The sequence below is a fragment of the Ceratosolen solmsi genome, unplaced genomic scaffold (genome assembly GCF_000503995.2).
Source record: "Ceratosolen solmsi marchali unplaced genomic scaffold, CerSol_1.0 scaffold7, whole genome shotgun sequence".
NCBI classification, from domain to species: Eukaryota; Metazoa; Arthropoda; class Insecta; order Hymenoptera; family Agaonidae; genus Ceratosolen; species Ceratosolen solmsi.
The window spans coordinates 13147105-13171866 of record NW_011948413.1 but is presented as its reverse complement, the minus strand read 5'-3'; the positions used below and the strand labels follow the sequence as shown (position 1 = coordinate 13171866).

The 24762-nt window shown below is 27.2% G+C and overlaps 4 protein-coding genes across 6 annotated transcripts; 1 reads left to right on the top strand and 3 right to left on the bottom strand.

The window, feature by feature from the left end:
* The first annotated feature begins 2580 nt into the window (after positions 1-2580).
* rho-7 (rhomboid family intramembrane serine protease rho-7) lies at positions 2581-7206 on the top strand. Its single transcript, XM_011506230.1, has 8 exons — positions 2581-2656; positions 2950-3069; positions 3864-4029; positions 4113-4333; positions 4541-4642; positions 4704-4801; positions 5105-5219; positions 7136-7206. The coding sequence occupies exons 2-7, from the start codon at positions 2983-2985 to the stop codon at positions 5199-5201; spliced, it is 771 nt and encodes a 256-aa protein (XP_011504532.1). The 5' UTR covers positions 2581-2656; positions 2950-2982; the 3' UTR covers positions 5202-5219; positions 7136-7206.
* Positions 4262-8064, bottom strand: LOC105367498 (S-formylglutathione hydrolase). 3 transcript variants are annotated; one of them, XM_011506232.1, is made up of 6 exons: positions 8030-8064; positions 7837-7924; positions 7036-7413; positions 5933-6158; positions 5500-5680; positions 4268-4341 (listed from the first exon to the last, which is right to left on the bottom strand). In XM_011506232.1, the coding sequence occupies exons 2-5, from the start codon at positions 7905-7907 to the stop codon at positions 5501-5503; spliced, it is 855 nt and encodes a 284-aa protein (XP_011504534.1). In that variant the 5' UTR covers positions 7908-7924; positions 8030-8064; the 3' UTR covers positions 4268-4341; position 5500. The 3 variants fall into 3 exon arrangements, with proteins under 3 accessions (XP_011504536.1, XP_011504534.1, XP_011504533.1); XM_011506234.1 differs by lacking the exon at positions 8030-8064 and having other exon boundaries at positions 4262-4338; positions 7837-7990; XM_011506231.1 differs by lacking the exon at positions 8030-8064 and having other exon boundaries at positions 7837-7990.
* Positions 8065-11422: 3358 nt separating this feature from the next.
* LOC105367700 (Coiled-coil domain containing protein 39) lies at positions 11423-19108 on the bottom strand. Its single transcript, XM_011506469.1, has 13 exons — positions 19022-19108; positions 17730-18155; positions 17338-17428; positions 17078-17208; positions 16801-16992; positions 16454-16669; positions 15737-16120; positions 14961-15215; positions 14414-14641; positions 13665-13922; positions 12870-13082; positions 11522-11977; positions 11423-11443 (listed from the first exon to the last, which is right to left on the bottom strand). The coding sequence occupies exons 1-13, from the start codon at positions 19106-19108 to the stop codon at positions 11423-11425; spliced, it is 2958 nt and encodes a 985-aa protein (XP_011504771.1).
* Positions 19109-19790: 682 nt separating this feature from the next.
* On the bottom strand, positions 19791-24469 carry Got2 (glutamate oxaloacetate transaminase 2). Its single transcript, XM_011506229.1, has 8 exons — positions 24301-24469; positions 21693-21849; positions 21489-21617; positions 21180-21401; positions 20819-20975; positions 20642-20740; positions 20255-20571; positions 19791-20088 (listed from the first exon to the last, which is right to left on the bottom strand). The coding sequence occupies exons 1-8, from the start codon at positions 24339-24341 to the stop codon at positions 19966-19968; spliced, it is 1245 nt and encodes a 414-aa protein (XP_011504531.1). The 5' UTR covers positions 24342-24469; the 3' UTR covers positions 19791-19965.
* Between the last annotated feature and the right edge of the window lie 293 nt (positions 24470-24762).

Genomic DNA, 24762 nt, shown 5'->3' with positions numbered 1-24762 from the left:
TTATTGAAAAAGATTATAAAATCTAAAATAAAAATTAGGGGTTTACACAAATTGAAAATAATAGTCAGCGAGCCTTGTCATTCATTATATAACATTAAATAGCTACAAATGAAATATAATTATTTCAATTTATTTATGAAACTTTTATAAAGCAATACCTGTAATTTAAATATATTTTATATTATCTGCAAATAAAATAAAATAAAGTCTATCGCTATTTTAAAAAATTATCTCATTTCTTAAAATTATCAATTATCTTAAAATTATCTACAAATTACACAATTAATTGTAATGTGATAAGTACTATATTTAAAAAATAAAAAATCTTTAAATATTTTTACATGTAGCTTTTATTAATTAGAAGTTCATTTATTCATCAAAACAATGATTTTTCTATTAAAAAATGAAACTAAAAATGTATGTAAAAAAATTGTATTGTACAAAAATACTGATTAAAAACACCTTATCTTCTTATTAAATAGGACAAATGATTTTATAAGTAAAATTTTTATAATATACATTAGATGAATTCGAAAATTAATTTTTAGTTTAATATATGTCCAATAACAACATAGATTCAGAATAGCAAACAAATACTCTAGCTTCCTATTAATTTTTTTATTTTGCTGTTAGAAAGTAAGCACTCTAAACTTCATTATTATTATTTTCTTTTTTTCTTTTTTATATTTTATATTTAATTAATGTAGGACAATATATAAAACCACAATATATACTGTTTATTTTTATACTTTACTATGATATCTAGTTAATTTAATTTTTGCTCTTAAGTAACAAACAAATTTATTTCTAAACAATATGAATAATTAAAAATTTTTATTTTTACATTTATAAATACATGTAAACGATATATTCTTTAACAAAATTTTATTCGAACATTTAGATTTATATACTATACATAAAATGATGTGAAAAAAATTTATGTGATCATCTTATTTCCATTATATGGTTTTTGTAGCACTGGTAGACGATCTTACGTATATTAATCCTGCAAATTAGATAATAAAAAATTATAAATTTTTGCATCTAAATTTCTCTTATATGCATTCATTTAGTCAAAATTATCTTATGATGAAAATTCCTATAAAATATCTTTGTTATATGAAACCTTTTGCAAAGCAAATTCGTATAATTTAAACGATCCTATGAATAAAATGAAGTATATATTGGTAATGACATAAATGGGACGAATATATTTTTAATTTATGATATGTGATGAAAGAATAAAACATCAAATTTGATAAACATGACTAATTATGTGACTGATCTAAAGCAAAAATCAGGAAAATATTCAACTTTTCAACTTAATGCAATGTTTTATATTATTTATCATAAATATATTTGAAATATATTAAATAGAAATATTTTAATTTCAGTTCTAATTATTCATTATTGTATAAAACTGCTATTTATATAAAAAAAAATTTTTAATTTAAAATTTACTTTATAATATATATATATATATATATATATATATATTATTTTATATATATATTTTGTAACTTATATTAATTTTGTAATAAAATAGTACTCGATATTATTTAAAAAGAGAATTATATTTAATTATGTTGGACATAGTAGTTTTATTTAATGATTAATATATAATATTGGAAAATGAAAATTTATTATTACTTTTTTAAATTCTTACTTTTAGTAATAGTACTATATAATATACATAGTATATTATATATATATAATATATAGTATATTATAATATATATATATATATAATATAATACATAGTATATTATATATATATAATATATAGTACTATACAATAACATAATTAATGAGAATAATGTTCGTCCGGAAAATTTAAATTAACTGATAAATATTTTTCTAATTTTTGTAATGATCAAAAACTCTAAGGTATTGGTATTCGAATTATTTAACAAACTCATTGCCTTTATACTTATTCTTGTTACCAAATCCAAAATAGTGCAAATTAAATAAAGCGACAGAATTAAATCATTTAAATCAATTAAATAATGAGCTAATGTTTCTGCTCTCATAATTGTCATGTTTTAATTATTGTATGAAATGCAGGTAACTTAATTTAAATATCATATAGCTTTTATGATTAACTGATAATCACACACTGTCTCTATCACTAGTCATTACAATTTTGAACATTAAATGTTATTATTAGTTTCTCCCAATCAAATTGCAGCAACCATTTTGAAATTTTGCTAGTGAATTTAGATTTTACCAGAAGCTGATAAAAGAATTGTATTTGTTACTTTAATTTTTATTTTTCATATTCAAAGCACATCTAAATTAAATGATACTATTAACAATTTAATAAACTAATAATATTAAAACTATTTTTCATGGCGATTCGAATATTTTTAAGTAATACAATTAATAAATGGTAATATACAATTATTTCATATTGAGGTTAACTGTTGTCTTGTATAAGTATAATTTTGCTTCTTTTTTGTCATTTTACAGTATTTTTTCAAATCTACAATTTTATCATATAAAACTGAAAGTTCAAAATGTTTTGAAACAAAACTACAGTTCTAGATATCGACCGAATTTTTTATCGAAACAAACAAGTTACAATAGACATAGTATAAATCACATTCATCAAGGAAATACTAGAAAATTATGGAAATCAGTATTTTTTACGCTCACGGTATATTATTTATAATAAAATTTTAAAATAAAAACGTTAGTGAAAATGTTTTATTAAAAATTTTAATACCCATTATATTATTTATAATAAACCTACAGTATTTTGTAATTTGACTTTGTAATACTGATTTAGAAAATAAAATTTAATTAAACGATTTAATAAAACTTTTAATAAACGTTAACTTGACGCATATTATTTATAATTATTTTTTTCTTTTCATTTTTATATTTAACATTATTTACATATGTTACTTTGACAATTTATTAATTAATACTATAAGAAAATAATTGTAGTTTAGCGGCGCAACTTATATAGGCGCAACTATTATGGAATATGAACGAGTAAGAAGACAAAATCAAAATAATAAATATTATGGTATGTGGTGGAGACGTAATTATAATTATAATACAAAAGTAAGTATTTATAAAATAATACTATGTTAATATATATTAAAATAAAAATTTATTCTAATTCATTGAATCATAAAGCATATTCTATATGAAATATATAATAATAATAAATTCTATGGAGTCTATTATATAATAGACTATGGTTACACAATTAGAAATATAAAAACTGTTTCTATAATACAATTTCAAAATATTTTATAACTAAGGATTTTGTAATATATCCATTCTATAATATATTAGATTAATTCTACAATACATTGTATTACATCCTTATTATAATATTCTCCAATAGATTTTATTAACTTATATAAGATAGGAATTAAGAGAAATTCATATGACAATTTGTTTAATACATTATCATATAATGTAACATTGGTACTGTTTTTTATATAGCAGCTATTTTTCAAATAGGTATATTTTATATATTTATCAAATAATCTTTCGATTTCGTGAAGATAAAACACTAAGCAATTAAAATAAGATGTACATGTTGCAATTTTATCATATATCTTTTTCAATTTACATACGTTCAATTGTGATAAAAAAGATTCTACAATTCAACAAATTGTACTAAAAAAATGAGTTAATCGTATATTACTATTAGTTATTCAATATTAATACAAATATTAAAACACAATTTTCTTCTAAATAAGAAAAAATTTTTAAATGTAATAATATACAGTAGATATTCTAAAGTTAAAAGTACCTTTTAACAAAATATACATCATAATGGGAATTTAACTTTAAAATTTTTTTTTAAAAATTGTAACTAAAAACATTTTATTGTATCGATTTAGAATTCAGGATTGTTACAACAAATAAAATATTGGTGGAATAACTTAAGTCACGGTGAAACAATATTTTTCTCATTACTCGGTGCAAACGTACTTGTATTTTTATCATGGAAAATACCAAAGCTACAGCCATTTATGTTTAAATATTTTACTCATCAAACGGGATCTAGTATGTAAACAATTTTTTAATTTTTTTAAACAAAATAATATGTTTAATCCAATATAACAATTAATAAATTTTGTTAATTTTAGATTTTTCCCATATACCCAGTGTATTATCTATGTTTTCACATTGTAATGCATATCATTTGATTGCAAATATGTATGCTTTATATACTTTTATTACACCAACAGTTCACTATTTAGGACCAGAACATTTTATTGCGCTTTATCTAACAAGTGGAGTAGTTGCCAATTTGTTCAGTACTGCATACAAATTATTTACTCATCAAGCTTCATTTTCTTTAGGAGCTGTAAGCTACTATAATATTTTATATTATACAATTATCTACTAAATACAATATAAATAAATTATTTTATTTTTAAGTTTTAAATTGCTTTATATATTTATATATATAATAAATTATATAATAATAGCTTATATAATAAATTAAATAATATCTTAATTAACTTGGTATCTTAAAACTGCAATTATTAATATTAATTACTGTATATTTTAGTCTGGAGCTATTATGGGGGTCATAGGCTACTTTTGCAACCAATTTTCAGACACAAAACTTAGCATTATTTTCCTTCCATTTATTACATTAAACGCAGATATGGTAAGTTATATAATTTTAATAATTATAAGGCACGTAATTATTCATTTATATTATTTTATAGGCCTTAAAGTCATTGATACTGTTGGAGATAACAGGCTGTCTTTTCAAATGGAAAATATTTGATCATGCGGCACATTTAGGTGGTGCTCTGTTTGGAATGTAAGTTATATAACTTTCTCTTCTGCGTAATAATAAAGTAAAACGTATTTTACATTTTAAATTTACTTAATACAATTTCATAGATTTAAAAGAAAATTTAACTTCTTCTCACTTTGAATTTTGATTTGCTTTTGTGATTGTTGAATTTATTTTATAATAAAAATTTTTAATTTTTAATTTGTTTTCACTTGTCTTTTACACCCACAAATTACAAATAATCACACATTTTTTAAATAATATCAAATGATACATGAACATAAATTCGTAATATTTAAGTAATTATTTTAAATATTGTTCCAATAGGTTTTGGTATTATTGGGGCATCGAATATATATGGAAAAAACGTACAACGATAATGATGTATTGGCATGCTATTCGTAATCCTCCAAAATCTCATTAATAAAACATTAGCGGTTAGGTAAATAATTAATTTTCAAAAGTTTATTTTTATAAAACAAATGAAATATTAATTTAATTTATTCATATTTGTAACTCAAATGTACTATTATTAGAAAAGTCGCTTGAAAATATATATATAGATAATAACGTACGTATGTATGTGTGTATGTATATATGTATGTATGGATATATGTATGTTTGTATATACATAACCAGTTTAACTCATTAAAATTAAACATATAATTCATATGAATTTCTAAATAATCATAAATACATATAAACTTCATTATAAACCATACCTTAACTTTTCAGATATTTAACATGATGTTTAATATGTTCTTCAATAAATGTTGCAATGAAGAAATAACTGTGATCATAATCCGGTAGCAATCTTAGAATCAAGTTTATTGACGGTGTATTTTTTGCTATTTCATACAAATTTTCAGTACGAAGTTCTTCTATAAAACTATCTTTTTCACCCTAAAAGATCGAATAGTTCAAATTTCTATCATTAATAATTAACAATTAAATACATAATTATTATCACTTGATATTTGCATAAAATTTGATTCATTATTAAATAATGAATTTCATGTGTAAATAATAGACTATAAATTTCAATGATATAAATGACCAAAATTGTGTCAACCTCTTATAGATTGAAAAAATTAGTAATTTAATAGTTCAAGGAAAATACTGTTTAAATAAAATATTTTAATACAAAAAAAGTACCTGATGAATTAGAATATCAAGAAATGGTCCATTATACACTTGTATTAATTCTGTGGCATCCCATTTCTTCCAATGCTCATCGCCCTTTTTTCCACCTAAATAACCAGTAAAAGCTTTTTGACCCCAATTGCTATTGATGGGATTACAGATTGGTGCAAATGCAGAAACTGATTTATATTTCCCAGGATATTTTAAAGCACAAATTAAAGCACCATGCCCACCCATACTGAAGAAAGAAAATTATTAATTACTTTTTAGATTAATCAACAAATTTGGAAAAGAAATAGTATTTGAGTTTAATTTAAGTTAATTATTTAAGTTACGATAATGTTTTAATAAAACATTACAATTATTACACATTATTAAGTAAATTTAATATTTTAAAACAATTGTCACTTGATAAAATAATTTCTTTCAATATGAAAATATTAATGTTAAAATTACGAACATTAAATTAATAATTGATCTTTAAGTTTAAATTAGTTTAAAATTTTAACAATTTATAATTAATTTTGTATAAAGTTAAGACAATTTGTAAAAAAAAATTGATAAATTAAATAAGATAAAAAGTTGATAAAATAAATTAACTACCTATAATATAATGCAGCTAATTTTGTCAAGCAGATAAATGATAAATATATTTCATTTATTAATTAGTATTTATTGAGAAAATTGTATAAAAAATTTTTATTTTCTAATAAACAAATGCAATGAATTAATGAATTCTTATTATTTTCAAAATAAACTAAAATAAATTAAATCTAATATATATATATATATATATATATATATATATATATACATTCGAAATCTGTAAATTAAATGTAAGAATTTAATTTCATTAAGTTTAATTTACAAACTATTTTGAATTTTTGAATATTGAATTTGAATTTGGACTATTTTGAAGTATATTTCTTGCTTTTGTAAATATGCGCCTATATTTTTATACATATGTTAGACGAATAAAATATATGCACATGTATATCTAAAATAAAAAGGTACATTATATATATTTTTAATATTAATGGACTGATTTTAATTTTATAATAATAATAAAGATAATAGGACTAATCTTATTCACATGTAACAAATACCAACTTTACCTGTGACCCATAATTGACTGTTTATCTGGAATTGCTGGAAATTTCTTATTAATTAAAGCAGGTAATTCATCCGTTATGTAACTAAACATTTTATAATTAGTGCTCCATGGTTCTTCAGTGGCATTGACGTAAAATCCAGCTCCTGAGCCAAAGTCCCAAGAATCGTCTTCACCAGGGATATTAATTCCTCTGGGACTTGTATCTGGTGTAACAAGCATAATTCCGTATTCAGCAGCATAATTCTGAGCACCAGCTTTTGTAATAAAATTAGATTCTGTACAAGTCAGGCCTGACAGCCAATATATAACAGGTATTGAATCATGTTCTACTTGAGGTGGTAAATAAACTCCAAAATTCATTTTACATTTCAATACGTCACTGTAAATTTATTTGTAAAAAGTAATATGGTGATTTAAAAAATTTGCATTGTAAAAAAATTACACCAAAGCTATTTGTACGTAATAAATTAATCTGATTTATTTTAAATTCCAGGAAAAATAAAAATCATGAAATTACAAAAATCTACCATTAATTGACATTAATAAAGCTTAAAGTTAAAATTTTAATTATACTTTGTAGAAATATAATTTTAGATGCTATTTAAATGAATGTTAATTTCACAAGTTTCAGTTTAAAAATTCAAAATTTCGTAAGTTGTAAGTTTAAAATTAAAAGTGTACACGTTGATGAGGTAGCCTACACACTCCCACAATAAATATCATTCAATTAATGAGTAGATTACCGTTTAATCGTTAATTTAAAAATAAATTTTTGATAAATTTACAAATGATGTTATTTTACCTCTCGTGTGAATAAATTTTTTGCCACCCTCCAAAGCACTTATTACTAGATACCTCAGTTATCTCACCCATTTCAATGTACTTTTAATCTGCAATATTATAAAATTCTCTATTTAATCAATCATCAGAAACAGCTGTATAAAGAATAATATATTCCATAATCATTCAAATAAAAAATAAAACGGTAACTATATTTAGGTTAGGAATACCGCTGTGAGAAAATAGGAATAAGCGTATGACAAGGTGAAGCGTTTAAATTCTATCACTACGGTCATCATTACAAGTCCTAGCAGCCTCTTCGTCTAGCAGAGTAATGTAATTCGCTTACCGCTTAAAGTGACTTCAATTCATTGATAAAACTGATTTACCTCTAGCAACAAAATTTTCATTATCTAATATATGTGCGCGCGCGTTTGCGTGTGCGTGTACGTGCGCGTGTGCGTGGATATCTTCGAGTACGTTAAGCAGTTAGGATTACCATTATTTTATAAATTAAAATATAGCGGCTTTCATACTACGTTTCATCGTAGTACCTCGTAAAGCAGCTAAGCATCGTTTAAAAAAGAGTCTACAATTTTTTCCAACTTCCACAAAACTTTGACAAAACTTTGTCGTAGAAAGTCTGTATTGTCACTTAAAGAAGTGATCTGCCGGCATTTGCAGAGCAACCTGCCAAAGCCGAAGCATTTACAACTCGCATAAAAGTCGCGATTGTGATCCAGAATGGGACCGCGGCATGAAAGCTGGTTCCACTTTTGGCTTTCAAGCACAAATTGCATTTGACTGTTGACAAAGCAAACTCTCGGCTACCAGGACCAGGACCGAACGACCGAATGCTAAAGTGCTATCCTCGTCAATTCTGTCGAATCTTCGGATCGGGAGGAGCAGGAATAAGATTGAGCTTTGGGAGGAAGTGCCGGATCACCTCATCGTAACTACTTTTCGGCGACAATATCCGTTCTTCCCCAATTGTTCGAGTGAATTAAAACAGTCTTCTGCTTTTCTTTCTCGAATCTCGATTGATTTTCGTGTTATTATCGGTAGCATAACAAATACAACCTCCCCTACACTACAGTGACTGTATAAACAAAACAACTGTGCGCAACTCTGGAAAAATGAAGAAGTATGATTAAATCGGAATTTTTTAAGTAAGCTTTGCTTTTCGTAAAAAGACAGCTTTGGCCGAATAAATTATTAAGACTCCTATATGTTTAGATAGATTTCGGCAAATGCATTGTTGACATTACAAATTTTGAAACAGATAGATGATCATTTATTGAAATTATATTTCCATCTATCTTTTAACAAGTAATTGCAAAATAAATATTTAAACTTATAGTAAAGCACCATAGCAGAATGGAACATGTGAATGATTAAACAATGCTTATTGTTTGCAAGCAATCTCGTACGATACTGAAAAAACTAAAACATAAATATTCGATTAATGACATTATTATCCTACAGCTGCTGATGGTCTTTAAATAAATTATGACTCAGTAATAATAATTGGGAAACAAATGGAAATATTTTTACGTTCAATCAAATATATCGAACAAAATTAACATATAATTTTTTTTGTTTTTATTTTTTTTTTGTTTTTTGTTTTTTTTTTTTTTGACATTCAAAAAGCTTTATTTCAAATATTAATATAATTTTCTCTATTTACATATTAGCTTTATTCGAATAGTTGTTAGTGCATAAAATTAGTGATTGTGCATATATGCTTAAAAATATATTGTTTTTTAAAGAACATTGTCATTACACGATAACTAACTTATAAATAAAACGTTTAAAAAAAAAAGAGAGATGCAACTGTTTACACAAGGAATTTAAATTACCAAATGATTTTTCATTAAAATGTTTATGTATTTGGCTGAAATGTGAATTCGTCAATATTTCATTGTTATGCCAAATAGATCATGATTGTTTATAAAAACAGATAAAAGCATGTGATCTTTTGATTTATCTTAAAACTTACTATGAATAACTAATGTTTTCATGCACTTTTAACAATACACGAATAATTAAAAATTTTGTCCATTAAGTATGTAAATGAGCTATTTAGGATCTTAAAAATAATACAGGTAATTAAAATATTGCAATGTACAAAATTAAAAACAAACACGTTCAACCTTATATTAATTTAAATAATATATTTATAAGTTTTAACATATATTTAAATGCTTGAATGTAACTACTATTCGATATAATGTATAAAAATTATTACTTTAGATTTAATAAATTCCAATTTAATTAATTTGCTGCAACACATTTAATTAATGCAATTGCATTTGTGTATAATTGGTTAGCTATCCATTCAAATTAGATTTTCACTTCCTCAATACAAGGATAATCTTCATATTTACAAAGTATTTAATCACGTAATATAATCATTAATAATAACAACAATGATAATACTTATCTTATTACAGTATTATATTAATAAATAAAAGATATATTGCAAGATAAAAGCAATACATTCAATCAAATCATTTAAAATTTATAATTTAAAATAAAACTGTATATAGATAAATGGGAGCGTATCTAGCGTATATAGCCAGGCCATCGGCTCAATTATTTAAATAAATATGAAAACGAACTAATAACACAAAATACGCAATTAAGTAAATTATATAATTTTATAAATAATTTTTTTTCTTATTTATTTGTTCAAATTGTTTGAATTATGTTATTATTTCATGAAAAAATGATTTACGAATAAATTTATTAAAGTTCATTGATTATTATAAACAAATAACTAATATTTATTTAGTGATAATAGATATATCATATAGCTTAATACTAAAATAATACAATAAAATTTTTTACAGATACATATATGTATATATATGAAGTAGTAAAATTACAATAAAGTTCAAGCTCGTAATAGCAGTAAAATTTAAAAAAAATATATAATCCATGTAATGTAAATACGAATAGAAATGTTAATCTTATTTTCTCTTAATCGATTGTTTCTGCCCAGCTTTTGGTATTACTTTCTTCTCACCTTAAAAAGAAATTACAATATTAAATAATTAAAACAATTTAATAAAAAGGCATAATATTTAAATAAAAATGAAATAGAATGTAATTCATGTCTTTATCATACGAGCCTGATATTTTAGTTAAATAATTCCTATAAATGATATAATTCTCAGTATACTTTATAGAATAGACCAAAATATCGTAAAGTAATAGAATCTTAATCTTAGAGTCGCTAGACGGATTTCATTTTACAATTAAAAATATCGAAAAGCTTAGTTGGCTTTCTTAATAAAAAACAAAAGAAAGTAAGCAGAATAGTGTATTATTGATGACTTTAAAATTTGCCGGTGAATCGACAAAATTAAAAGCAAACTATTTCGATACAATAAAGAGTTACAACAATTGTTTACTTGAATGCTGTATAACCATATTTGTTTCCTTTTTTAATTTCGATAATTCATCGATAATTCATCGATAATTCATCGATAATTCATTTTAAACGAGAAATTCAAAACTTTCTATATCAATTTTTTTACCAATCCGCAAACTACTTATAAATCGCAAGAAATATTTATGTATTAACGCTCGACGGACACCTTCCTTTACTTTTCCAGGAGAAGCCCCTAAACCCCAAACCCAATTATTACGACATATAGAGCACTAATCCAATTATCCGTGACTAATAGTCCGTAATAAAGTACCATTGCAGTATTTAATAAATGACCCGGACTAGCAGCCCGAAGATCTAAATAAATCCAATGATCGATTAACGAACGAGGGGTCAAGAGACAGAAGACAATACCTGGGAAAGCTGGATCAAATTGCACGAGCGAACTACTGACTATAGCGCTCTCTCTCGCCGATGATGTTTGCACGAGGCTCAGTCTACTCGAGCTTTTAGTCATGCGAGAAGTTCCTAAGCTCCCTGTCCTCGATGTGCTTTTGCTCGTCAGAGATGACGCGCGACTCTCGCTCCTGCTCGTACTCAACGGCGTCGTCGACTGTCTCAGATAATACGCGCACGGTAACTCGATATTGAATTTCTCCAGCAGCTTCTTAACGTAGGTCTCCGCCTCGAGGTGTCGGATTGTGAACTCCGTGATGCGCTGGAGGGCCAAAGTGTTCTGCTCCTGCAGCTCCCTCACCGCTATGTCCCTCTATTTGAAGAGATTTGCTCGTTATATAAAGGGAAAGGCGAGCATTGGCCTATGTTTGCGTAGAATTACATTGCGAATAATATTTATGAATTCAACAGGTGTTTAAAAAAAAAAAAACCAATGTACAGGAAACTTTGACTTTTATTATTGATTAGCTTATGGTGGTGAAATCTTGGTAGATGACTGGCTGTACTTCATTGGAATTTACATATTTAATCAAATTCGGAAGTGTATTAAATTTTTAATTATTTTAACAATGACTACATTAACATTTAACCGAAGATAATAAATTTCGCTCTATGGCTCATTAATGATTGAATTACGAAATATTCATTCGAATCTTCTACTGTTCTATATAAATTTGTTCATGAGGATGCTTTTTTTATGAGCTCGTCTAACTTTGAAGAAAAGAATTGGCGATTCTTGTTGTCGAACGTAAATTGAAAAATTTAAAGTTAAAATAGGATTATAATGCATGTAAAAGTTATTATATTAATGCTAAGTATTGAAACTTATAGTGCTAATTGTATTGAATTGAATTTATTTATTTATTTTTTTTTTTTCATTTATTTTAATTTAATTACTTGAATCTCGTGAAAATAGTAAGTATATTTTCTACTCAGATGATTAAATTGTTTTGGATAAAAATTGGAAACGTGGTATAATATACTTTGTACATTTGAAAATAAATTAAATGGACGAGTGATGAATTTCGGTAATAATAATAATAATAATAATAATAATAATAATAATAATAATAATAATAATAATAATAATAATAATAATAATAATTCTTTTGGTAGATATCTAAATTATAATTGATTAAAAAACGAAATGAACTGAAAACAATGAAAACTAAATTAAAAAAAAATATTGGTTTAACTATACATACCTCTTGCATTAAAATTGTTTCATCAGACATACAGATACATTTATTCTGGATTTCCTTCAAAGTTTTTCGAAGATTCTTATCGGCTCTTGAAATTTTATCCCTTTGTTCGATTATTTGTAGCTCAAGATTAGCCACGAGTTGACGCTTAGTCTCTTTTACGTCCTTGATTTTCTCAATACTTTGCTCGAGCTTTTGGCAATTATCTTCCATGCACTATGCCATTTATTTACGACAAAAAAATACTTTTAATTAACCAGTAGTTTCGTCAAATAAAACATATGCATTCAATATAATATAATAGATAGAAAATAATAAAAATGCATAAGCATCAATTTGCATGGAATCCATATATTTTCAATAAATGCTTACTAAAAAAAAAAAGACAGGAAGGTAAAACTTTTAAAACTTAATTCTGAATTTTTCCTTCAATTAAGTAAGTTGAAAATTTTTTCCATCCACGTACATGTAAGGGGTTATGTAAGTAGAAATATTATGTACATGTAAGCAGTTAGTAAAAATCAGTAAATTGTACATTGTATAAATTGTACTTTGATATTCTGTTATATTATTTTCTTTCTTAAATTAAATCAAAAAAAAATAAAAATAAAAAAATAAAAAAAAAAAAAAACAGGAAGAGATAAGAGCGTAATCGAGTATCCCAGGTGATTAAAGTATAAGAATATATACGTACAGAGTCGATAAAAGATGCGAGTTTTAAAAACAAATTTAATGCAAAACGAACCTCGGTAGGATCCACACCAGACTGCCAAAATCAAAGCAAGAATGAAAAATCACCTTGCAATCCTCCTGGGCGCTCTCAAGTTTTTGTCGCTTCTGATCAAGCGTCTGCAAGACATTTAACAACTCTTTGTCGAGCTGCCGCTGTTCGGCCTTCTCGGGCTCGTTATCATCGACCATCGACAAGTTCAATTTGTATTTGTCATTGCAAACATTCACCAGCTTCAGAGTATTCTCCATGCTGCGAATCTCCTGCTCGGCCTTGCGAATCGCATTATCAAGACGATCGCCCCTTTCTTGCAGCAGATAACGTTCCTGTTTACACGATTCTCTCAAATTCCCAACAATACTCACGATACCATACGATATATCTCTCATTCATGCAAGGATTTAATTCAAAATCACTGGTTTTGAAAGGGCACGAGAGCTTCTTCAATCAATAGATCAACTATCGACTTAACTCTCAACTCAAACTCTCTTAATATTCCATATCATTGTAAATTATTAACGTGCACGATTATAATTGAAAAAAAAAAAAAAAAAAAATTAAAAAATTAATCTTTTAAACGGGCCATTTGAAAAAACTTTGACGCTTTTTTGTTCTTTTTTAAGGAAATTTAAGATTACGTACTTTTTACGCGACTTTTTACGGCCCAGCCATTGATTAATTTGATTTTGAGGTAGAATTTTTAAGCTCTCGCTACCAATTTTCTCTACCGCCGTAAACAAACAAACAGCACCGAGCATCCAAATGTCGATAGAAATTGAAACAATTGATTAGGAAAATCTGTCCCGTCCGTATATACCTGATCCGTCTGGATAATGAGATAGGCAACGGTAATGGGAGATCCATCCTCAGGATTCGTACCAAGAACCGCCATCGCACAGTCGTAGCGTACCTGAAGTTGTTGGACACGCGCTTTCCGCTCGGTTATCATATTTCGCAAATCTGTGCACTCATTCAACACAATGCGTCTCTCTAAATTCATACTCTCCTTCTGCATCTTGATATCCAATCGTCTCTCCTGCATTGCCTACGTAACATACACAAAGTTAAATTATTACAACTGCGTTAATAAATATGCCACGGTACTCTACATTGCACCTAGGGCAATTACTCGGGCTACTCTTCTCGTCTGACCCCATTTCTCTTTCTTTGCCGTGGAAAAGACAATTGCAAGTCAAACCTTGTGTCGTATGGCAATATGCAAATGTAACGTCGATTCAGATTTTGCATCAACGGTGCCAGTGAAATTTCCCAATTTCATTTGCTCGCGCAACGATTTATCATTGTTCGATAAAGAAATGGAGCGACGTAGAGTGCGAGCTAATAATTTCATGCTAATAACTTACAGCCTCCATGTGAAAGGCATATTTTTCCAGATCATAAAGCTTATCGTCCACTTTGTATGCGATCTTTTCAACTTCTTTTACACGTAGCTCCAGTATATTTTGATCTACCATCTTCTCCTCGCATTGAAACTGAGCTGCCTTCAACTGCTTCTCACCTCCCTCGATCGATACAATCAACTCCTGATGCTTACTTTTTAATCGTTCCAACTCATCGTTGCTGCTGGCAATCGAGGCTGTGATCTTTCTAATGTCATTCTAAAAGAGCGCAAAAAAAATTAACGAAACTAATGGGAAATCTTAAATATATAATGGTAGGAGATACAATTTTTATTATATATTTTTTTTTATTATTAATCAAAGCAGCTCTGTTACATTAAATAACATTTATCAGAGCTTATTGCATGCGGCTAATACGTAATAATATTAGACATCGAAGAATATCTAATGCGGCCAATTTGCAAGATGTTTAAGACCGCGATATACCAGATCGGATAATGTCCCTCTTACGATAATAGACTCGATGATAATCTCGATGCATTCGCGGACAGCAGGAGAAACGAAAACAAAGAGGTTCGGATGACGGGCATAGAGCGCAGACTCGCGATTTTTAATAGAACTCGGGGACAGCGGTGCTCTCGTCGCGTCATCAATTACTTCTTATGGCAAATAATGATAGGTACGCTAAAAATTTTAATCGCTCAACTACTAACGACGTCTCCCTATACCAAAAAATAACGAAAATTACGATAATAATGTGAACTTGGCAAAAATCGAACCTCGACTTGCGACACCTGAGCTTGCAAACTTCTCAGCGTCTCGAGCTTGTCCTTTTGCATTTGCTGTAGCTGCTTGAGCTTGTTCTGCTTGGCCTCGACCTCTTCCTTGCTCATACCCTGGCCGAGAATATTCTGCAAGCGGATCTCACACTTCTGCAGCTCGATATCCATTTGGTAGCAGCTGTTCCTCTTCTCCTTCACCAGCTTTTCCAACTTGGTAAGTTCGGCCACGACTTGCTCCGATCGCTTGGCCTCCGCTAGCTGTCGCAGCTCAATGACCTTCTGCTCACCTTCCAACTCATTGATGCGAGTAGTGCTGCGCACGATAAAGTTTTGCTGCTGCTGGATGGCCTTTTTTATATCAGTTTTTCGCTTTTCTTCTTTCTGAAATTCACGACAATGCTTATTAACGCGAACGTGTCGATTAATCGTTACAAGAGCTTTAAGGATAGCAGGTGACAGTGCTATTATGCTTGATATTACATTTCATCGCTTTCGACTTTGATTTATTTATCCATCAATACGGGCGTTTGAAAAAAAAAAAAAAAAAAAAATAGCTCGACTTTTCTAATTTTTCTATCTAATAACATCACGCACGAAAACATTTATACCGTTGGTATATACATTGTCTATTTATTTATATTGATGGGAGCTCATCTTGCATTAAACATCTTTTTTTTTTTTGATAAACATATTTTTATGATAGATTTGTTTTACCTCGAGCATATCTTTCAGATTGTTCAATCTTTCTTCGGTATTTATTGTTTGGCCATCGATGCTCTTCAGAGTCTCCTTCAGACCATTTATAATTTGTTCGTAATCGGCAAGCTTTGAGTTTTTATTGTCAATTTCATTCTGCTTACGCTTTATATTTATGCGAGTGTCTTCGATACGGCGAGCCAAGTCTTGTAATAATTTCTTTTGCATATGAACCTGCAAATATTTTTGTATTTTATAAAACCAATTGTCATCAATATTTCCTAAGCGTATGGGCTTGTCTTTTATCTACGACGATAACTGATAATATTTCACGAATAATAAATTCACGTTTTTAACGTCCGTACCTCGACGGAGAAAGTGTCGATTGTTTCCAATAACTTTTGCTGCTCTTCTTTGCTTTGAATAAGATTCTTTTCCAAGTACCTCAAATTATATTCCAATTCCTTATTTTCATTTTCTTGAATTTTCAAAAAACGTTCCGACTCCTGATAAGCATCCAACCTCTCCTTGGCAATTTCCCGCAACGAATTAATTTCCTACACAATTCGTTTTAAAAGCTTATAGATTTATATATAATTGATTATGCATAAATACGAAGGTAAATTTATAGAAGAAACTTACATCGAGAGCACTATAAATAGATTTATCACGTTGATTAAGCACGTTGACGCTTTGAGACCACTGATCCATTAATTGACGACGATCCTTAATTCCTTGATTATAGAGGCGCGCTGTTCTATCCAGAGCCGATTCTAATTTCAATATATTAAACATAATTTTATATATATTAAATACTCTATTCTTTAAACTCGGATTTTCATGTTTAAATAAAAATTATTAATTATGCGCGAAAATATGAATAAATGTATAGGCAAAATTACCTAATTCATGAACATCTCCAACTGCCTTAATCACCAATTGACGAAAAAGCTCTGCTTTCCGACTGAGGTTTTGTCTCTCCAATTCTTTTTCCTTAAATTAAACAAACTCACATGAATTAACAATTCTATAAAAACATAATAAGTATACAATGCAATTTACCGGAAAACATTGTGAAATATCATTAATAATATTCAAACGCTGACGCAATTTCTATTTATACGTAAAACAATAACACCCATTCATATCAAAATTTATCAAATTTTTCTTTTCTAGTAATGGCTCTAGTAAGCTTATGAATTTTTATTTTAAAGGTAACATAATAATAGGAAGAGCGCAACATTTCTTTACCTAAACTTCCACTTTGAATTAAAAAGCAGTTTAAAACTTTTACCTTAAACGTTTTCTCATCCGACTTAACGAACTGCTCGATAATTATATTCTTTTCCTCCTTCTTATTAAGCCTCTCCTCCCATTCCAAGAGCCTACTCGTGTCTGTCTTTATACTCTTCTTCGAAGCTTGGAGCTTCTTCGTTATCCGGGTGACATTCTGCTGCAGGCTATCGATCTTTGCGGTGGTGTCGTGTAAGTGACGTTCGCATTGCTTCGTCTCGTGGATGAGCCTCGTCTTCTCGGCCTGGGCCGCGAGGCACAGCTGCTTCTCCGTCTCCACCTGAGCTGAATGAGCCCCCAGAAGACGCTGGTTCTGACTGAGCTCCTGGCGCACGTCGGCTGCATGCTTGCGGATATCCTTGATACGTTCGAGGGTGTTTTCGTGCTGCGACTTCAACGAGGCGCGGAGCCGATTTTTACGCTCGACCTACGAATAAATTTTTTTTTATTTATATTCAATAATATGAGGACGCTGATGACCAATTTGTCTCGATTCAGGGAAACTTTTAACAAATGTACGTATACTCGACATCCTTTATTAAAAAATATTCGATAATATTCCAACGGAAGCTACTCGTTCTCGCAGTTTGAAAAAGCATGCATAAACATAGTGAAGAATCAAGTAAAATGAAAAATACATTTAATTACATGAAATTAAAATGTTAGTGTCTCGATTTGCAATTTATTAAAACGTAATTATAAAAATCCAATAAATTACATTGAATCCTAATACAAGCAAATATGCAATTATTAATTTAATACAAATATGCAATTTTCATACAATAATATTGTATGTATTATAAAAGTTTAAGATTTTTAAAGCGTTTTAATACTCTGCATTTGTATGCATTAATTTATAAACATGAAAATAAAAAAAAGAAACGATAAATAATGTGGTGAAAAATATCGTTTCGATATTTCGAATACTGAGCAATGATATTATTGAAAATTAAAATTAACATTTACTTTAGTCTATAGCCACATTGCCTATTAAACCCTTAAAATAATGTAGCTAATAATATATTATAATTACAATGGTAAATATTATAATTTTTATTTTAGAAATTGTATTTGCTGATTAAAAAAGTAATTTTAAAATAATTCAAAAATTATAAAAATCAGGCAGTTTAATTTCCAAGTTATAAATATAATAACAAGAAATATATATGTATAAATTTAATTTATCAACAAACATAATAACATAATAAATAAAATAAATACATTAAAACGTTTTTATTACATAGATATTAACGAAATAACTAATAAAAATTACAGTAAAATAATAATTCCAACCTCCTCCTCCAATCGCTTATTTTCAGCATTCGCAATCGGAATACGAAAACCATCGATCCATCCCAAGTTATTCAAAACTTCCTCCATACCAGTCACCAATTGTTACTACTTCATTGAATTCTCTTAAATATTCAGAAAAATGTAGTTTTTCAGCAAGAACATTACTTTTACACTCGCTTTCATTAACCGTTTCAAATATCTCTCAACACGTATGTCAACGTGTATACCTAAAGCTATGTAGTACATTAAATTCCATAGCAACTGTTCAACAAATACAACTCAATCGATAACCTAATTTAGTAATAATTAAACAGCCTTACTTTAATGATTGATATAAATGATAGACTTAAAAACAATTCCCGTAAATAATTACTTGACTGTGTCTATATAAATTATAATAAATAATATAAGAACTAACGTTTTGCGTACAGTATTAATATTTTGGGAAAAATGTCAAATAAATTTTAAATATCGTGATTAATCAATTCCATATTGTTTTATTTCATTAAAATATTGTTTATTAACATTAAATTGTCATTGATAACAGTAAAGACTTTTACCAAAAATATTGATATAAGAGACTAGACTTATATTTAAAGACTTATATTAAATGATATATAAAGTACAATGTGTATGCTTTAAATAAGTATATTATTATAAAATTTCAATGTAGAAATGCCTAATAATATTAAAGGCAGAAAATATTGAATTTGCATTCATTACACTGCCAGCAGTGGTTTAAAAAATATAGCAAATTAAAATAATACGCTATTTTTCATTTTCTCTTTCTTATTTCCTCTTGTCATTTTTGTAATAAAATAAAATAGATGTATAAATATCACATGGTATAAATGTCCATATTGTTTTTGTGTACAGGCACAATAGAGAATGATTTTTCGTGGATAAAAAAATACTTGAGTTTGAGTTTGCTTCAAAAGTACTAATTACTTTGTAACTTCATGAATAGCATAAGCAAGATAATCAACATTTTTTGATGTTACTCCTGCCATGGAAATTCTTCCATCTTTAGTAAGGTATACACTATATTCCTTAGTAAGCCTTTCAACCTAAAAATAATATATCATAAAATTACAATATTTAAATTAAATTCTAATTAGTCTATTTAAAACAATTGAAGTAGTTTAAAAAAAATATATATATATATATATATATATATATATATATATATATATATATCAATAATTGCAGTAATTTTAAGCATTTGATATTTACTTGATCAGGCTTAAGTCCTGTAAAACAAAACATTCCAATTTGATCGGTGATATGAGACCAATTACGAGTACTACCATTTTTCTTCAAATTCTCTTCGAGTTTTGCGCGTATTGAGATAATTCGATCAGCCATTCCCTTGACATCGGTTAACCATTCTTTCTTCAATTCAGAATTGCTAAGGATTTCAGTAACTATTCGAGCACCATTAATCGGTGGATTGGAATACATTGGCCTAATTAAAATTTTTAATTGGGACAAAGTGCAAGCTGCTTCTTCCTTACTAGAATTAATCAATGAAAAAGCTCCGACTCGTTCACCTTAAATAAAAGATTTTTTAAGTAATTCTAAATAAATAATAAACAAATATACTCGGAACAATATTCTCACCATATAATCCCATATTCTTTGCAAATGATTGCGCTAAAGCAATATAGTGACCTTCTTTAATGAATAGTCTTACAGCCTGAGAGTCTTTATTTACATCACCTTAATAAAATAAAGTTCATTATTATTTAGAAATTTATTCATTATTTTATTATCGTACAAATGATATAGATTATTTACCAGATGCAAAACCTTGATAGGCCATGTCAAAGAAACAAAATAGTTTTTTCTTCTTTACAAGTTCCGATAATTCATACCATTGTTCTGGTTTAGGATCCACGCCAGTTGGATTATGAGCGCATGCATGAAATAAAATTATAGATTGTTCTGGTATGTTCTAAAATGAAAAAATATATTTACATTAATAATATTAATTATAATAAATCAAATATATCAATATTGTGTATTATTACTATTATTAATATACGTGAAATAAATAATATGAATTTTTACTAAAGCATTACAAACTACATATTACTGCAAATCAATAATGAATATTCAATAATAAAAAGTTAAATATAAATATACATAAATTACACACATTAATATCTTCTAAAGCTCCTTGAAAATCAAGTCCACAATTTTCTGGATTGTAATACCGATACGACTTAACTCCTAGTCCAGACATCTTAAATAGAGGTGAATGATTTCCCCAAGATGGTGTAGGAAGATATATTTCTTTGTTACCAGGAAAGAAACGAGATAAATAACTCGCACCAATCCAAAGAGATCCAGTGCCCGAAATACCTTGCACGGTCGAACACTAATAACAATAGAAAATTTATTAATGGTTTAATAAATATATGTTTTTAATTATACTACTCGTACTATTTTGAAATAAAAGTCTTACACAATGATTTTTAATGACTACATTATCATGTCCAAGTGCCAAATTAATGGTTTCTTTACAAAATTCTGGATTACCAGAAATCGAAGAGTATTCTTTATCTAAACCTTTTTTATACAAATTTTCTTGTGCCTATTAAAAATTTCATATTATGATACATACTTCGTAATTGCTCTCAAAGTATATTACCTAGAAAAAATATAATACCTTTAATACACTTGGTAATACGAAAGGTTTACCATTATCGTCTCTATAGGCTCCGACACCAAGATTAATTTTCTTTGGATTTGTATCTCTCTTAAATGACTCAGTCACGCCAAGAATTGCATCGGGTGGTCCCATTTCAACATTGGACCACCAAGGACTGTAAAAAAGTAGCTATTAGTTGACTGTATACGAAACAAAATATTTTATAAACTTTCATAGTAAAATATAAAATTAAAAATTATTTATCATTTATTAGTAAACGGTATCACAGAAAAAAATCAGGCATAAATTTATTTCTATATTACAATCTATGTAACTAAGAAATCAATAAATAATGATTAAAAGAATATATCAATTTATGTACTGACAATACTACATAAAATCAAAATTGTACATATATGACATAGCTAGTAAGATGTATTGGTGAAAAAAAAAATATGGGGCTCTCCATTATATAAAATATATAAAAAATGTCGTAATATTAAAAAAGAAAGAAAAAAATATATTTCAATTTTTTAGTTTTTCAGTTATAATGTGAGTAAATGTGAGTAAATGAGAGGAGAGTATGACATTTTAAAAAACTACTTAAAGTTTGTTAATATTAGTAATTGCATAGAAATTTTATTATCTAAAATTATCAATTATTAAATAAATAGCAGACAATGTATATAATAATAATCTGTATCTAAATGAAAAATTTTTAACATAAAAATATTTAGTAAACCAATAATAATTATGCATACACTCAAAATACTGAATCATATAGAAAATAATTGTCAAGACAAAAAAAAAAAATTTGCTAATTACACACATACCAAACTATAAAAATACTTTTCATACTTTTGATAAAGTAGAATTTATTAATATATAAGACATAAAATTGCAAAAAAACATTAAAATAAATTATAAAAATATATGCAAAAATAATAAGTGTATTCAAGATAAAAAATAAAAATAAGAAATCAGTAGGTAGTAAGATTTAATATTTAATGATGAAATAGAAATTTAATGATAATGTTATAGAGAACATATTATAAAGAAATAAAATTAAGCTAAAAAATCAGAATTATATAACAAATAGATACTAAATAGTATTTTTATAAATAAAGGTAAGCAATGAAGAAAGAATTTAATTATTTTAATATAAAGAAAGGAAAAAAAAGAATGTTATATTAGTTAATTAATGTTTAGTAGAATAATACGTACAACAATTATTCTTTAACATCCAAATAAATATAAAAAAAATTAATAAATACATCTACGTCGGTAGATGTAATAGCAATAACTAAAATATTATACATATCAGATAGAACTAGTTAATTGAAAGAAAAGATAAATAAAATAAATATTCAAATACATCAAATTTTAAAAGTAACAATGGAATGAGTAGTAATGAAATTAATATTTATTTTAAGTATATTAATTAATATTAAAAATTATTTTTTCTTAATTATCTATATTATTATTACATAATATTCTAATATTTAGAAATATAAAGCTAAAAGTTTAACAAAAATTTATACTGCATTTATTTAATTATAATTAAAAATTTACTATAAGAATCATATGTATATATATATATGTATATGTAATTTAAAACAATTTTATCAATGAAATAGAAATTGAAGATATATGAAAATAATTACATTGGAAGCATTTCAATGTAAATTATGATTGTTACTAATGAAAAAAAAAAAGTAAAAAATAAAAAAATTAAAAATAATAAAGTATTTTACATAAAATGAAAAATTTTTTTTAAATGAAACGATTATTTTGTTTATAGAACTATTAAAAATATAAACTATTTCTAACCATCATATGGCGGCGATATAAATTCGGAAAAACTAGAATAAATTTTACAATAACAATTTAATATTATTTATACACATTATTAGCCATCGATTCAATCCGAATAAAATTATAAATAAAAGAATAAAAACCTTTACTACTCATTTTTAAATGTTTACTAATTAAATGCTTAGGTTATGTACGTAAGCATTATATCTGTTTTATACACACTCGTTGCTAAAACATAATACGTGAAATAAAAGTAAAAATAAAAAAGTAGCATTAAATGTATAAAGAAACAGAAAAATTTTTAATTTTGAAGAAACACAATAAAATTTAGGTTAAAAATAAATCGTTTCACTAATGAAAATTACAATTGAAAAATGTATTATGAATAAAAAAAAAGTTCTAGACACATGTTAATTTAAAAGTCACATTAAAAAAATTCATTATTCGTTATTAGCGTAATAGTCATTTTTGTATGTTTAGACGTCAACTTCTATAAACAATCGATTGTTGCAAGTTGCCACATTATAAAACAATGATAATAGCGTTAACATTCCGTGGCCGTATGTACTTATTATTTGTAAAAGTGAAGTAAAAAAACATATACTTTAAGCATCAAAGCATTAGCCGATTTCACTATTTTCTATTATTCTTTACTAAACGATTTTAATTCTAGAAAAGGCCTTAATAAAGAATTTATAATTCTTGCTCTCGCGTGATCCTCGAACTTAATTTAAAATACGAAAAACCCTTCGCACAAAAAGAAGGCCCAAAAAGTGACTTAGAGGGCACGCTAAGGTCAAACACAACTTACGAAGTACGCAAGTAACTAAGAAATCTCGCCCTCTGCGCCATGGCTATTCACTTTTTCCAGGTGATACTGATTTATAAATCACCAATTTCTTTTAGTGCAACCTGCTCCTCTCCTCCTCCTTACCACCCGCGACAATTAACAAGCAAGAACTTGGGAACTCGGAGCCGGAAGGCGCGAGTGACTGACTGGAGGTACGCACGAGCGACAGACACACCGGAGTACTTTCACGATCTAAACTCGAAAACGGTAAAAACTTCCCCCCGTTCCCAACGACGATCTCTATCTCTCTCGGCAAGTATTGGTAAGAAGAGTAGAGAGGCGCACGTGCCGTAGCGCACGTGGTCTCGTCGCCCTTTTCTCCTTGGCCACATCACAATTTCGCCGACGATAGCTCAAAAGAAATCCTGTTAGGACTTTTAGGGAGAATGCGACTCCCTCGCTCAACGGCCGAAAATTTCCCTA